This window comes from Microcebus murinus, chromosome 12 (genome assembly GCF_040939455.1).
Source record: "Microcebus murinus isolate Inina chromosome 12, M.murinus_Inina_mat1.0, whole genome shotgun sequence".
Classification (NCBI taxonomy): Eukaryota; Metazoa; Chordata; class Mammalia; order Primates; family Cheirogaleidae; genus Microcebus; species Microcebus murinus.
Window position 1 is genome coordinate 74,241,442 of NC_134115.1, and position 16,770 is coordinate 74,258,211.

Consider the following 16,770-nt stretch of genomic DNA (forward strand, 5'->3'; position numbering starts at 1 on the left):
TGACTGGGGTCCCTCAGTCCCTGAAAATCCATAGGACAGATGCAGCTCACAACTTGATACAGAGCACCAGGGGCATTGGACCACATTGGTGACCACGTTGGTGGGCACGTTGATCAGGGACCTTTCTCTAATCTAGATTTGAGGCTGGCCCCACTAATTTCAGAGTCTTGGCCTTGGAGTTAAGAAGACCTAGAGTTGAACCTTGGCTCTGCCACTTCCTGAGTGATCGGGACAAGTTACATACTCATCTCTGAAACAAGGCTGATGAGGCCTACCTTGTAGGGTTGTTGTAATGATTAAATGAGATTCAATAAGATACTGCATCTAAGCACTTAGCGCTAGCCTGGCACACAGTGAGTGCTCAATAAGTGGTAGCTGTTATTATTGTCAGCTTCCTAATAAGGGGAAGAGCTTTTTATATTCATTTATTCTCCGTTAGAGATATCACAGATGATTTATTGATCTTTTAAAATGAAAGCTAAAAGGAATATCTCACATTCTTTGTAATGTGCATATACAGTTATACAAATAGGCAAGATCATGGGCTCTGGAGGAGGCAGAAGACAAACTTTGAATCTTTCTCTTTGGAAACCTCCTGGGGCTGATGATGTAACCTCTCTGAGCCTTAGTTTTCTCATCTAAAAAATGGTAACAGCTATGCCTTTCCTTCCTACCTCTGTCACAGAATCATTAGGAGAATTGAATTAAGTGAGAAAATGTTTTCTACAGCAAATGAACCAACTTAAACTATAGCTGAAGAGGTGTTAGCTTTTACAAAGATAAAGTTAATTCAGGAGCAAGGAGGGTGAGGCAAGACGGGGATTTTTAAAGAGGCCAAGAGAATGGGAGGTGTCTGGTTGGATTTGAGGATGCCCATATTTAAGTGAAAAGAAGTCTGGGCCCAGTGTTTCTGGGTCCAAACTGTGCATCTGAAAGCTCCGCGTTTGGCTGACCACCCTGCAGTCCGGAGGCAGTGCCTGAGTGAGTTCCACAGGGATGCCTTCAGGGCAGCGACTCTCTTGACCCATAGCCTGGTGTTGAGGACACAGTGCGTATCAGCGTTGAACCTAATGAGTTGGGTCGCACGCTGGATTAAGAGAGACAGTTCACATATGGGAGCAGCCAGACAAGCAATGAGGGCTCCCAATTTAGATAGATTTAGCCAGAGGAGAGAATTCAGCCTCCATGGAGGGAGCAGGCTTAGTGTTCTCGCTCTTTTGGCCAGGCCAATTTCCAAAGCTTAGGCCTCCCAAAAATGTTTGCCCATCTAAGCCAGCCAGATTCTGCTCCAGGGCCAGGCCTGAAGTTAGGTCCTTGGAGCCTTGTGAGCCTTATGGTTCTTACTAGGTTCTCCAGCATTATAGAGGTTTTCAGCTTCAAGTTCTCAGAGCCGAAGGCAACCCTACACTCTGCAGTTGAGACAGACAATATATATAGTTGCCATCCCAAGTAGAGAAACATGGCTTTCCAAAGGGGCAGGGGAGGGCAGGGTGGTTCTTGTGATATTAGTAAAATGAGGATAATCCCAGCTGCTACCTTGCAAGGTTGTTGGAAGAAATATCTAGGCATTGCTGCTAAAGTGCTTAGTACTGGGAATGGGGTTTGAGGGGTCTGTCTCAGGATTAGGGGTAGGCAGCTCATTTGCTGTGAGAGGCCCTCCCAGGTTGGGGAGCTTTCTTGTACTTTTGTAGGGAGGGGACCACCTCCTAGAGCTGAGAGCAGTGCACCAGAATGCAGTGTACCTCCTAGAGCTGAGAGCAGTGCACAGTTGTACATAAAGCTGCCAGTAAATTCTGCAGCTGCTCTGAGACCCACTGGCCTATAGAGTTTCATTTGAAGGCTTTGTACTCTGGTTGCCTCCTGGGCCAGTCTGCAAGGGACAGCATTCTTGCCAGCTAGGTATGGCAGCCTCACCAGGAGGTGAGGAGGCCTCCCCAGGTTTTGGAGACGAAAGTTCTTCAAGGCTTTGAGTTTTCCTTCTGGCGCTCATTGGCGATAAGACTCAGGGAGGTCTTCAGTCACACTCAGCCTTGGCTGTTTCCTTCCATAAAATGGGAATAACTCTCCATGCCCTCCCTCTCTCCTCTTTGAATTGCCCAGATCAAAATGAGATAATTGATGGGAAAGTTCTTTTTAATTTATTAGACCAGAGAAATTACTAGTAAGGCAGAATTCCTCCTTCAGAACAGAAAAAGAAGAGGCCTTCAGTATATTCACAGTAAAAACAGGGCTAGGAGGCTCAGGCCAGCACCAGGTTTTTGGAGTAGTGGCCTTCCAAGCTGGAAGGGACCACAGTTCCTGCCTCACCCCTCCCTTTGCAGGGGACCACAATGAGAAAGGGAGCAGAGGGCCCTCTGGTCAGTGTCTGTCCCACTCAGCTTCTCCTTGGGGAATCTTGGGGTCTTTTGCTGGATGTATCCTTCCCCTGCTGTAGGCTAGAAGGTTCTGGGAAGCAGAGGGGACCTGTTGTTAATTGGAAGCTCCTGGATAGCCTCAGCATACCCACCCAGTTTCCTGAAGCCAGCAGGTGGGGCTTTCTTCCCTTTCTCCTCTGATGCTTTTAGGAAGATCAGCTTCTAAGTACTTTTTGGTAGGAGAGGAATGGCTGGGGACACTCAGCATGGGAGGCGGCCCCCTCTTCATGAAGAGTAGCATTCCTGAGGGTTGGGTAGGACGTCAGGGCAGACAAAGTCCCCAGATGCCATCAGAGGATGTGAATAACCATCTCCGGGCTTTGCATTTACTGTTCCTGGAACAACTTCTCCCAAGCACTTTCCTTGCTGGCTCCTTCTTAAGAGTTCAAGCCTTAGCTCAAGTGTCATCCCTTCAAAGGGGCCTTTTCTCATCACCTAGCTCACCTTTAAAAACTCTCTCTTTATGACTTTTGTGACATTTTCACAATTTGTAATTATAGTCATTCTTTGGTATCCACAGGGGATTGATTCCAGGACCCCCAGGGATTCCCAAATCCACAGATGCTCAAGTCCCTGATATAACCTATGCACCTCCTCCCGTGTACTTTAAATCTTCTCTAGTTTACTTATAATACCTAACACAATATAAATATTTTCAAATATTTTCCATCCACTGTTAGTGGAGTCCATGGATGCAGCACCTATGGATATGAAGGGCTGACTGTAGATTGCTTATTTTATTATTTATTGTTTATTATCTCTGCCCTTGAACCTGAGGGCAAGGACTTAGTCTGTCTCATGTACCTCTTTATCTGTGGTACCTAGGACAGTCCCTGACACATAGCAGGTACTCCATAAATATTTATTAAATGAAATGGATTACTGAATAATAACAATAGCTACTGTTTGTTGAGGCCTGAGCTTGCCCTGCCGGTGGCTCTGAGAGCTGGGTGATGCCATTGTCATTCCCATTTTACAGACAGCTTATAACTTTCCTGAGGTTGACAGCTGAGAAGTGGCAAAGCTGGAATTTGCACCAGGCCTGCCCAACTGTAAAACGGGGGGTACTGGATAGAAACACTGTCTTTTTCCCTGTTGCAGGCCATCTAACTCATGCTTCCTGGCAAGTTCATTTAATCTCAGCCCTGTGGGGTTATAATCAAATTCCAGTGGAGTCAGAGAGAGCTTGCAATCCCCTGATCAGAGCTCCTAGTGGTGGGTGGTAACCCTGGGCATACCACACAGTTCCTACCCCACCTCCAGCTGCTTTGGGGGGCAACCTCCTGGGTCCCCACAGCTCCCTGGGGCTTGTGCCAAATCTGGCCTGCATTTGACCTCATCCCGGAAGTTCCTCCAGGCAGCCAGAGCTTACCAAGGCTATCTATGACTTGCCGAGCAGTGTGCTAGGCCCAAATACAAAAGGCCTTCCTAGAAGGAGTTTACAGTCTAGTTGGGGACAGGAGACTGTAGCACTTAGCAGGGTTAAATAGCAAAGTGGGATGTACGTGTCAGCACTGCGGGAGATGTCGCTACCCTCATCTGAGCAGTCACGGATCAGATGCAGGTCGCGTGCCAGGCAGTGAGGCTGCAGAGGCCACATGGCTGTGCCTGCGAGAGACGTTCCAAAGGGACCTGAGTTGCTGTCTGGGTCTGTTGGTATGTCCATCCAACCACCTGCCTAAGCTCGGCCTTGTGATCAGCTGAGTGTGCTGTGAGGGAGACAGGTTCTGTGAGCTGGGCGGAGAGTTCCCGGTTCCACAGAGCATCAGCCGGAGGCCTTGGCCCTCTGGGTTCCCCACGAGCTCCCCCAGCTGCTGCCTTGTGCTGCCTGCCCCCAGGGGTGACCTCACCGGCTCTGTCCTGCAGCTCTCCACAGGCCTCCACTGTGCCGAGAGCTACTGCCTCCCTCCCTTCCCCCAACCTGTAGGCCTACAGCTCGCCAGCTGGCCCCTGAACCTGCTTCCCTGCTCCTCCGGCCGCCTTGATGTCACTGGGGATTAATGTGCATTGTGGCTTTTGGCGGACCTTCCCCTCCCTGCTATAGCCTCGCCCTCTGGAGCCCAGGGATGGGCTTGGGCCCCCTGAACCAGGGAGCAGTCTTGACCATCCCTTTCTCTGTTTTCCCTGACGTCAGAAGGCAGAGTGCTTATTCACTTTGGAAGCGCACTCGCAGGAGCAGAAGAAGAGAGTGTGCTGGTGCCTGTCGGAGAACATCGCCAAGCAGCAACAGCTGGCGGCGCCGCCCCCAGAGAGCAAGGTAAGGCCTTGCCAGCGGCCCCGGGCCTGGCTGCCTTGCTTTCCCTCAGCCAGCCTGGACCCTCCAGCCTCCGAACTGGACTTGGGACCAGCCCAAGCTTGGAACTTGGATCTGGGCAATGAGCTCTTGGCAAGGGGGCCTGTGCTCGAATCTCTCTCCTCCTTGGCATTACGCTGGGGCTGTGAGTGAGTTTGACGTTGCTCGGGTAGAGCGAGAGAGCCAAGTTGAGCATGACCCGTCAGTCCTCCACTCTGTTCTCCAGTTTGCCTATGGCAAGGTTTAATTTGAGCTGGCCTCCCCGCTGCTGCCTGGCACGCATCCCCCTCTGCCACTGGGGAGGCTGTGCCCAGGGGCAGCACACTGGTGTTTAACACTGGCCCGAGGCAGACATAATTGAGGGGATGTTTGCAGCAGGAGCTGTTATAGGTTATAGTTGCATGCAGGCCAGAGCCAAATGGAGCCGAGTTTGGACTGCTGAGGGCTGGGGACTGGCCAGCTGGAGCATCAGGGAAGATTAGAGCATCCCAGTGGAGGCTGATCTGGGCCGGGCACTGCTCAGCTGGTCCAGGGCCTGGGGAAGGGGGATGGATAGGAGCTTGGACCACAGCCTTCTCCTTTGACACCCGGATGCCAGCTACAGGGCACAGTTGTGTTCCATTTGTGAGTCATTCAGATCCCTTCTCTTGCTAAAAGTGCTGGCCATTTTGGGATTTGGTCTGGTTGGCTGCGAAAGTTGCTGAGGTGGTTGCTCTGCTGGCTCTGGGGGAAGAGAATAGATGAAAGTGAGCTGCAGCCTATACACTCATTGGCCTCACTGCTTCTTCCTGGTGTGTCCGGGCACCCTGTGCCATGGGCAGCAGGCCTGTGGGGGGGGCTGTGGGGCAGGAGGCGGGGAGGAAGTGGCTGGCAGCCTCTCTGGAGGGCCAGTGGCAACAGCCGCTCTCCAGCTGTCCCCAAAGTGAGTGAGGCTCTGAGAATTAACATCATATGAGATATGAAAGTTATCCTGTTTTATACTAGCCAGGGACAAGAATAACTTTGATGAGGGAAGACAGTGGGAGAGTATGGGCTTCCGAATCACACTCTGCCTGCTGACTGGCAGTGTGAACTTGGGCAAGTCACTCTACTGCTCTGTGCTTTGATGTTCCCATCAGTAACCTGGGACAATAGTTCCTCCTCCACAGGGTGGTTGTGAGGATTAAATGAGAGGGTGCATATACAGTTCATAGCACAGTGCCTGGTATGCAGTAGGTGCTTATTCAACCATAGCTGTGGGGAATGCATTGCCCCTGGCGCGGGCCCCAGGTGGCTTATTGAAGAACGGGTGGTTCTCATTGGCAGGTTCCTCTATTAAGCAGAGACCTGTCGGCTGTCACCGTGCCTATGCAGGCTGCCTTGCCCCATTTACCCTGGATTGGTCACAGTCAGAATCTAGGCCACTTCCTCTTCAGTGGGACAGCCCTGGGATGTCCAGTGGCTCCAAGCTTTCTTTTCTTGGTGCTTAGTTCCTCCTGTTTGAGGGGGAAAGAGATCTTTGTGCCTCAGCATCAGAGTTTGCTGGCTTGGGAGTGTGTTGGCAACAGCCTTCTTAACGCCTGGGAGAATCTCTCCATGCTCAGGTTCGGGAGGACCTGGGCTGTTTCCGAGGCAACCTTTGGTCCCTGCCAGGCTGCAGGCTTGGCTGGCTGACCTTGGAAGGGCTTGAGGGTTGCGGGCCTGGCTTCAGGGCCACGCCAAGATGTTTGGGCGTCCTGGACAGGTAACAGTTTGGACGCCTCTTCACATCAAAACTCTTCAAATGTGTGTTCAGCGGAGAAGCTGTGTGCTGGGCAGGAAAAGGGTGAAGCAGGGGCGTGAGTGCTGGGACAGACTCAGACTTGCTTCCTGGGCCTGCGAACTGGGCCCCATGCCAGGCTTGCACACTCCGCTTGGCCTACCCTCCTGGGAAGGCTGTTATGCAACTGCCTTTTGTTAGGCAGGCCCCCCGGGTCTCGCTGCTCCACCTCCACCATGCACACTTACCCCTTCTAGTCACTTACAGAGTGCTTCCGGAGAGCAGTCTGTCTGGTCAATACGATTGTCTCCAGCCCTGTATAGTTCCAGGAATGCTTTAGAGACCTTAGTGACCGGGCCCAGGTGGCAGTCCAGCTGGCCTACCCCCTCATCCGCCTGTGCTCAGCTCTGTCTGGCAGCCTCAGGGTGATGTGAGCATCCTTCCCGAGAACTGGGCCACAGCCTTTCTACCAAGGTTGCTGTCCTCCAGGGGAGAAGAGGGATGGCCAAGCAGAGCTCAGAGACTGGCTTCTTGCTTTTCAGGCATGAAAGGTCCTGCTTGACTGATTCCTTCTGAGTCGTGACTCAGTAGCATGCCTTTGTATGCCTTTTCTGTGTTCTTTCTGGGAATGCTCTGCCTTCTGCCGCACAATGGAAAACACTGCCTGACCCCGCCCCCGCTCCACTCCCCACTCAAGTGCCTCTGGGGGAAAGAGGGATTTGTAAGGCAATGTCCCAGACTCCCACACTGCCCCTTCTTAACCCCTGTCCCCTGCCCCTTTCAACAGTGTTTGCTGACACCTCAGGTTGGAGGATTCTTCAAACATCTCATGGAATGTAAAGCTCTTCCCAAATTCACAAAACATAACAAGTGCCCTGAAAATGAAATAGGTGCTTGTGGGAATGAATAGAGGGAATTGGAAGAAGATGGGCAGGTGTGTCACTATCTGACATGTGACCTTTGGCAAGCACTTCCTGCTGTGGCCTCAGTGGCCCCATTTGTGTGTGTTGGTCCAGTGGCGCTTTCCTTCTCTTCAAGTTTTGTGATTTTTATGAAGCTGAGGGCCTGGGGCCATCCAGGCTCCTTTGGGGAATTGTACCTTAAAGATTTCTATATAACTTGTCTTCCTAGGAAATCCGATGCTTTTAGGGACCAGGTCTATTCTCTTTTTGAGGATGGATAGGGACAGGAGTAAGCTTTCTGTGCTCTCTGAGGGGCCTGTGGCCTTGCAGCGTGGGGGTCTCAGCTGGGCAGAGTGATCGCACTGGGGCAGCAGCAGCTATTCGGCCTCCCTTCTCTGTGGCTCTGTTGCCTTTCTCCTGCTCACTCCCAGCTGACTATGGGGGTCAGGGGCTGCTCTGGGCAGGTTTGAAGGTTCTCTCTTCTTCCTGTTGAAATAAATGACCCAATTCCTTTCCTGCCCCAGCTTCCTACTCCTGCTTGTCACCCCCTCCTTCCTCTTCAGAGCTCTGCCCCCTCTCTTACTTCATTGCCTGTCACCGGAGGGCATGTACCTTTCTTCTGTGTGGGAAACCTTGTACTAAACTGCCTGCATGGGGACTGCATGAGGATTCTAATCCAGAGTAGTTTGGCACTGGTCCTACCTGTGGCAATTGAGGTCCTAAGCTAGTAGGGAGAGACAGTTATATATTATTTTGGTTTTCAAGCAAATATACACAATAAATGCCTTCTCTGTAACAGACACTGGTTTGGGTCATTTGGGGTCACAGAGATGAGTAAGACCTAGTTCCCGTCCTTGTGGAATTCTCTTTCTAACAGGAAAGAGGTGACAAGGGCACTGGAGTGGTGATTCAAGCACTAAAGGCCATGCCTGCGAGTCCTAAGAGTAGTCCAGTGGGGTTCTGGCTATCTACTCCTCATCCACACAGCGAGCCTCCCACTGAGCACCCCTCAAAGGCATGGTGCTGGGCTGGGATCGGGGAAGCCTCTGGGAAGAGTAGGCTTTCCCCCGAGCCCTTGGGCTGAGAAGGGGGGCTGAAGTGCAGCATGTCCTGGCCCCATTCTCGGGGCAGGCCCAGGGCTCCATGGGGGAAATGCACAGAGGAATCCGAAATGCTCTTTCCTCGGGAGGTTACGGTGTACTGGCAGAAACAGACATGGCAACACATAGTTCTAAATAACCTAGTAAGTGACGTGTCCTCAGGGGAGCCACCTAGCCTCTCTGAGACCCAGTGTTTTTATCAATAAAGTGGATGGATTTCCAGGGTTCTTGTGAGGACTAAACTCATGCTGTGCTTGGCAAAGTGGCATACAAGAAGAACTCTGTGAAGTAGCTGCCATTGTTATCATCATCATTATTTCTGAGTGATGTCTGTATAGGAAGATTCATCTGGTGGCCTTGTTTATTGAAGCCGCTGCTGCTGCTCTGAGTGCAAGTGACGACTGCTCCATGTCACTTCCTGGTAGCTACCTGCTGTATTCCAGGGCCCAGGCAGGGAAACTGAGGCCTCCTGGGTCTGCTCTCACTGTAAGACTTCTAGATGTGAAGCCGAGGTGCGTGCCACCTTGTCGTCTCCACTGGGGCCGCTAGAGACAGGGCCCCTGAGATACCAAGGTCTGTCTGAATGCCTTAGAAAGGAGCGGAGGCAGGTCCTGGAGTCAGGCAGCCCAGGCCTGAGTAGACAGTGAGCTAATTCCAGTTCTGTCTGGTTCCACAGAAACTCCACCCTTACGGCTCTCTCCAGCAGGAGATGGGGCCTGTCAACTCAACCAGTGCTATCCAGGATAGAAGCTTTACCTCATCAGGACAGACTCTGATTGGCTGAGCAAACCCAAGGGCGGGACTCTGCTTCTGACAACTTAACCCTTTCTTGGGCATCCCCCACCACACAGTAATCTCACCTCACCTGGACCCAAAACGGAGGACCAAGATGGTGGACCTAGGGTCATCCGAGGGGAGTGGTCCCGAGGTCGTGTGTGGACTGGCAACAGCAGGACCACAGTGGTGTGAGAGGCCTTGTGGGCATGTGCAGACTCGGCAGCAGAAATCCCAAGTGGACAAGACTCAGAGCTTATTTCCTTCTGAGGAGAAGGAGGCTAAATGGCATCTGGGCTTCCAGTGGTGGTTCCAGCAGGAGAGGTTTGAGAGGTCACCCCTGATGGAGAACAACGCCACAATCCACTGCTGCCAGAAGACATCTCCACCCATTCACTCACTTTTGATCTGCATACATTCGCGTAGTCATTCAATGGATGTTTTGGGGACATCTCCTTTATGCCGGGCCCTGTGCTAGGATCCCGGCACACTGTGGAGAACGAGATGGACATGGCCTCTGCTCTCATCAGGATTTCAGTCCTAGTAGGGAATGAGCATTAAATAAATCGACAACAACACACGCACATGCACACACGTGATTATAAACTGTGATGATCTCTGAAGGAAAAGAACAGCTTCCTTTAAGAGGGAATTGTATTTACATTGCTACACGCGGGGGTGGGGAGGGGAAGGGCATAACTTTTAAGCTGAGACCTGTGGACTGAAAAGGAGTCAGTCAGTCAAGGCCTGGGAAAGAGTGTTCCAGGCTGATGGAGGGGCAGGACAGGTGGGTGAGGGCCAGATTGTGTAGGGCTTTGGCAGTTAATGTGTTCTTGATTTCATTCTAGATACAGTGGGGAGCCACTGAAGGCTTTTGAGGAAGGAAGTCACAGGTATATTTCTACTAGATCAGATTGCACATGGTGGGGGCCCATGTTGGTACGAGACCAGTTAGGGGGCCCCTTTGGTCCTCCAGGTGAGGGGCATGGTGGGCTGTGCTGGATGGTGGCTGGGGAGGCGGCTATGTGAATGCCAGCCTCTGGGATGAGATTGCTCCCTGCCCCATCCCCCATTTGCCCTCATCCTCCCGCTGTCTTGCTCCCTCAGTGGATGTTGAGGATTGGGGCCTTCCTCACAGAGCCCCCTTCTGGCCAGGCCTGGGCTGGGACCAGTGCCAAGTTCTAGGAGTGTCCCTGGGCGTAGGAACAGTGAATTCTCACCCAGTCTGGCCAAAGTGGGGACATTCATGGCCCTCAGGCCTTAGCAGGGGTGGCCCGTGCTGCCCTTCCATTCCCATGCTGAGAGGTCTGGTGAGAGGCTGGGACACAGTGTTCCGGAAACTGGCTTGCTTTGTTTTCTGTGGAGGACTGGGGCTAGGTACAGCTCAGCACCTCTGGTGGAGACAGTCTTGCCACACGGCTGAAGAGAGATCTACCAAGGGGACAGTGCTTACAGCCCAGACTCGCTCACTGCCTGTTGCACCCGCAGCTGGAGCTCAAGGTTGGCAGCACTCATACCCTTTCTAACTGCCAGAACTAGAGGAAGGGAAGCTCAAGGCTGCAGGTCTGAGGGACATGGCTCATGCACAGAAGGATATCTGCAGGATCAGGGTCACTTGCATAGGAAAAGGCAGTCAGAGAAGCTAGAGAGATAGCTCAGGCCAGAGAAGCCCCCTGACCTTGGACACTGTCCGTGTTGTGTCAGTAAGACCTCAGTGCCTGTAGAGGAGGATTCTTGTGTCCTTGTGAGTTTTCTCAGCTGCTGTGGCCACTTGAACCCCCAAAATGGTGGCTTAGAAGGGAATAAGTTCCTTACCTCCCACTTGTCCTCCTTCCAAGTTAGGGAAGATCCGCATACTGAATCAACAGTCTAACAGGGCATGGGGCAGATCTGCCCGTGATCAGGCTGATGCCCCCACCCATCAGGGGAATAGATGCTGCCTGGATGGGGACCGGTGATACACAGTGTCTGTGTCAGCCAGGGCGCAGCCCGCAGGGTGAATTCTGAGAGGCTGATCAGCTGGGTCTGCACAGACAGCAAGCTGCACTTTGATTTCATTTGGTTCCCTCACCAAATGACATTAAGGGGAATGTGAGGCACAGGAGAATCGCCTGTCTGGGAAGGCAGCAAGCTTGTCTCTCCTGGACCTGGTGACCTACCTCTGTCCACAAGACAGGTGCAGAGGACAGGAGCTCTGGCCACAAAGAAATGGACAGTCTGAATGCAGCGCCCAGCCTTGGGGACTGGACTTTCCACCCAGTCTGTCCTGACAAGTGGATGCTCACACCAGGGTCCCGGACCCGCCGCTGGGGCTCCTGGTGGGCCCGGGCTGGTCTGCCCAGTGAGTGTGGTGAGCCACAGCACCGTTGCCGCTCAGCCTCTCAAATCGATGGAACAATTAATTTGGCTCCACAGGCTCAGGAAGATGAAATATGACCTGGTGGCCACTACTCCACAGCATCCCAGTCCATCCCAGCCGTCCAGGATGACGAACAAGCTATCGAAATCGCACCCGAGGGTCATAATCGGGGGAAACATTGCTGAGCCCCTCCCCGCTACATAAATCACACTAAGAAGCACACAATGGCCTCTTCCCTGATGGGCCAATTGTCTTGGTTTGTTGTCTCAGGCCCGGGAGCTGGGAGGATGGGAGCACAACCATTTATTGTTGGAAAGACCATCTGTGTGATTTGAATACAAAGTGATCCTTTCAGTTTCCCACACATAAGCCTGAGTCTCTACTGATCTAGGTCTTTTGGCCCTTTGGGAGGTGGGACAACTTGGACCTCTTGGAAACAGTGACATTTATTTATGTATGTCTTGTTTTTTATTCTTTATTTAAAACTTTTTTTCATAAATTCCACCACAAAAGCCCTCATTTGTCACACACACCACCGAGGCTGCAAAAGGACTCTGCAAAGTGGAGGTGTAGACAAGTTTGCAAGGCGGGGAGGTTCCACAGTGAGGGCATGGGCTTTGGAGATGGCAGCGGGGGTCCCCAGGCATCATCTCCCCTAAGCCTCCCAGCAGCTTCGCCATACGGATGAAAGAGACCAAGGCTCCAAGAAGTCAAGTGACTTCTCCTGGGCCACACAGCTGGTAGGGGGCTGAACTCTTCCTTAAGCCATGGCCGTTCTACCTAATGCATCACTCTTTCCAGATGCAAAGGTTTGCCTTGTAGGGATGGAAGTAAGAGAAATCAGTCATCTCCTCTAGGAAGAAGCCAGAGGAGGCTATCCGGCATGTCAGAAGTCGTGGCCCCTCATGCTGTAGAGGGGATGCTTTTAGGACAAATAAAGTGAGAGGCCTTATTCTCCCCCCAGGGGAGGATAAACCTCCAGAATTCATTTTCCTGAGGGGTGGCACGGGCTGAAAAGATCAGTCACCTCTCATAAGATTTGAAAAGGGTCTGATGTAAAGGTAAGACTGAGCCCCTTAAGACGGGCTTTCAGGGGGCACTGGAAGGGTCAAGTTGCGCCCCTGCCCCTTTGCGTTGGCATTCGAGAGGATCAGCAGATGCAATCTTGGGCACTTGGCAGCAGTGGAAGGTTGGCCAAAGGCAGAGAGGGATGGCTGCAAGCTCCGGCCTGGCTGTGCCGAGCTTAATTACGGAAGGAGGCCTCTGACCTGACCCTAGCTGAGGGTGAGGAGGGAACCTGCCCCTGCTAACACCGCAGGTTATTGTGCCCAAATTTTGCTAATTGACTGATTTAGACTTTTAGCCTTAGGTGACTGGGAATCAAATGGATTGGATTTCAGTGCTTCCGCCAAAGATGCAGACTCTTTTCCCTAAAAGGCTTAACTGTTTCTAGGAGGCTTCCAACTCGGCTCCTCCCTTCCGTGCCGCTGCTCAGGCTGTGGACAGACTGCCACCTTCTCCATCGCTCATGGCCTCAGCCATCTTGCTAGGTTTTTAGCTCTTAATGAAGACAGCACAACCTTGCCTTCCATCCTGTCTTCCCCTTCTCTTCCCCCAAGATTTGCTCTGAATAAGGCCACCCACCATCTTCCAAATTGTTCCCGGTTCCTTGGTTTAAGGGTAGAATGATAACACCAGGTAATTTGATGAGCGCTTAGACTCTGAGCCAGGCATGGTGCCAAGCTTTTGACCTACATTGTCTCATTTAATCCTCACTGAAGCCTTGTGAGGTTTGTCATTCCCGTTGTACACTTACTCTCATTATGCCCATTTATAGATGAAGACACTGAATCTTAGAGAAGTTAAGAAACTTGCCCAAGGTCACACAGCTATGGGGTGGCTAGGACTGGAGCCTGGGCAGCCCAGCTCCAGGGCACCTGCTCTTGGTTATTCTGCTCTGCAGCCACGGGCCATCCAACCTAGGAGGGCCAGGGAGGCTGGCAGCCACACTCCTGCATAAAGACATTATAGGAGGCCATTGTCTCCAGAATAAAGCCCAGGTCTCAGCGTGGCTCCTCGGGCTCTCCTTGGTGGCACTGCACTTCTGCTTTGTATCTGGAGCCTGGCCACACGGCACTATTTCCCCTTCTCTAAGCTCACCGTGCACATTCATGTTTAGTCTGTTCCTTCTGCCTGATGTTGCGTGCCCTTCTCTGCTGTCCCTGGCAGATGCAGTTCTCAGCCTTCACGGCTTAGCACCTCCCCTGAGACACTTTCTCAGGAATGCATCAGAAGTCATGGCTGCCCCCTTTCCATTTCCATAGTATTTTGTTCATTCTTAGCACAGTTCCTCCTTAGCACCTGTAAGACTGTGAGCTCCTTCGAGGTCATATTTTATTTGTCTTTCATTCTGTTGTTACCTGTTCCATAGCAGGCGCTCAGTAGATGTTGCAGAGTTGAATTGGGCCATCCAGTCCAACCCTCCCACGTTATAGAATCTAGACACAGAAACAGGCTCAAAAAGGGAAGCGACCTGGCCAGGGTCATGGGACAAGTTGTTGTCAGAGCCAGGACCACATCTCAGGTCTCCTGATTCTTTTGACGCAGAGCTTTTTCTGCTGCACCTCAGCTTTGCGGAGACTGGAGTGCAGGTCCCCACTTGGTTTGGCAGTCTGGCCGGGTTCACTCCAGGGTCATGAATACCACTGCATTTCCATGCTAACTCCAGGAGGTCACCAGAGGGAAAGGAAGTCTGATCAGAACTGCTGCTGTGGTTCTTTTTTTTTTTCCAGCATATTATGGGGGTACAAACGTTAAGGTTACGTACATTGCCCTTGCCTCTCCCCCAACCTCGAGTCAGAGCTTCAAGCGTGGCCATCCCCCAGATGGTGCGCATCACATTCATTATGTATGTAAATACCCATCCCCTCCTCCCCCCTCCCACCTGCCCAGCACCTGATAATTTTTTTTAACATTTTGATTACATTTTATATCTTTGCCTGTCCCTAGCAAGGGTTAGAGGTATGCCCTTTCCCTTCACAATGCTCACCACACCCCTCAGATGTGGGAATACCCCCCCAACCCCCGAATCCCTGGTAAACACCACCACCCTTTGAGCACCATAGTGTTAATCAGTCAGTACGAATTTGATGGTGAGTACATGTGGAGCCCATTGCTGCTGTGGTCCTTTTCCTCAGATTGATGGGGCTTCCCTCTTCCTGGGCCCTTTGGCCTCAGTGAAAACCAGAGTAGCATTGTGAAGATCATGGCTTGAATCTTGATTTTGCTGATACTCACTGTGTGACCTTGAGCAATTATTTCAAGTCTCTGATCATCTCTGTTCCTTTACCAAGAAAAATGAAGGAGTTGAATTTAGATGGTCTCCAAGAGTCATCTGATTCCAAAATATCAGGCTATAATGATAAAAATAACTATAAAATAGCTACTGTCCTCAAAGTAGAGACCCTGATCTAGAGCAAGAATTGGTTCAGGTTCTTCATCACTGTCACTGTCTCAAAACACGTACAAGTTCCGCAGAAAAAGGAAACAGACATTTCAGGCTTCACGTTGAATCGAGAGTGTGTGTGTGGATATATGTAAATGTACCTGGTTAATATTCATCATGTATTCGTAACACATAGGTATACTTATATAGAGAAGGGCCCTTATCACAGACACCCCATCTCTAGGTGCATTGCTGCCTCCTCTCCCCCAAAGGTGGCTCCACCAGGTTCCTCCTGGGAGGCCAGCACAAGGAGCTCTCTAACCCAGTGTCTTCCCCACTTCTTCTTTTCTGCTCAGGTGGTTGGACATTACACTGGACTCTTTTGTCTGAACTTCACATGTATATGTATGCACATATGTTCTTTCACCTTTCAAACTACCAGTCTAGTTTGAAAAGGCAACAGGCTAATTTGCAAGTAGAATTTGTGGTGATCGATATGCAGTGCCATTAGTTTCTAGTGTGGTAACAAGTCTCCTGCACGCTCTTCCTCAGAAGTTGCCACTGACTTTTTCATTGCCTTTAATGTGTAACTTCTTTTGCTCAGACAAAACTGCTTAAGATAAATTTTCAAAAAAAGGTATTTTAAATGTTAGTGGTTTTGGCTGGGTATGATGGCTCATGCCTGTAATCCTAGCACTCTGGGAGGCTGAGATGGGAGGATTGCTTGAGCTCTGGAGTTCGAGACCAGCCTGAGCAAGAGCAAGACCCATCTTGTCTAAAAATAGAAAAATTAACTGGGCATACTAAAAATAGAAGAATTAGCCAAATGTTGTGGCATGTGCCTGTAGTCCCAGCTACTTAAGAGGCTGAGGCAGGTGGATTGCTTGAGCCCAGGAGTTTGAGGTTGCAGTGAGCTACGATGACACCAATGCATGCACTCTGGCTGGGGCTACAAGAGTGAGACTCCGTCTCAAAAAAAAAAAAAAAAAGGAAATTAAATGTTAGTGGTTTTCCATATTGCAACATAGTTCTCCGCCATTTCTCCTTGGTGGAAAAACATTAAGGGTTAAGTAGGCTAGCCTAGGAAGCTGGCCACCATTTATAACAGTTTTCAATGAAAAAAATGCCTTCTGAGACCTGTAATCAACACTCAGATGGACTTTGGGAACATAAACCGCCATGTACCTATTAATAAAAGTAGAGAATATAGTATTTATTTTATGATTCACTAGAATTTTAGTAGAATTATAGAATCTTTGAAAGTGGAGCTGAAAAGCCTCCCCTCTCCCCCACTGAGATGAATTAATTAACAAGCCGATTTGTAGAAACCGAGACAGAGGCAGGAACTTGGCCAAGGGCACACTGTGGTGACTTTTGAAGATTCGGTTGAGGCTGGGGAGAGGGCACAGATGGTCTCAGAGAAGCTTTTGAGGTCCTGTCACTCAGCAACCCACTGTGTTGACCTTAGGAAATGTAAGTCACCACTTTGGGCTGTCATGGAAATAGTGAGAAGTCAGCCCAGCTAATGGCGTGGGGAGAGGTTGTCTAGAGGGCTGGCTTGCCTGTAAATTCCTGGCGCCTGCTTACTGGAGCAGAATGAATGGGCTGCTGTGCGTTACCTGCAGCTATGAGCCTGGCAGGACTGGTGGAGATGCTCCCTCTGGGGAATGCGGGGTGGGGGGGAGGGGCATCTGTTCTTAAAATAGCAGTGGGACGGGAGCTGAGGGGAAGAGGAGGGGCTCCTT

At 51.0% G+C, this 16,770-nt stretch overlaps 1 protein-coding gene across 4 annotated transcripts in view; it reads left to right on the forward strand.

The window, feature by feature from the left end:
- RGS3 (regulator of G protein signaling 3) overlaps positions 1-16,770 on the forward strand; it is a 121,087-nt gene that overhangs the window by 60,983 nt on the left and 43,334 nt on the right. For 2 of the 4 annotated variants that reach the window (XM_012768866.2, XM_020289449.2), the window contains 2 exons: positions 4,549-4,671; positions 9,124-9,803. In XM_012768866.2, the coding sequence (XP_012624320.1) occupies positions 4,549-4,671; positions 9,124-9,231 (231 nt within the window). In that variant the 3' untranslated portion in view covers positions 9,232-9,803. Of the gene's footprint in view, positions 1-4,548; positions 4,672-9,123; positions 9,804-16,770 lie in introns of those variants that run through there. The other 2 variants (XM_012768862.2, XM_012768864.3) reach the window with 1 other exon arrangement.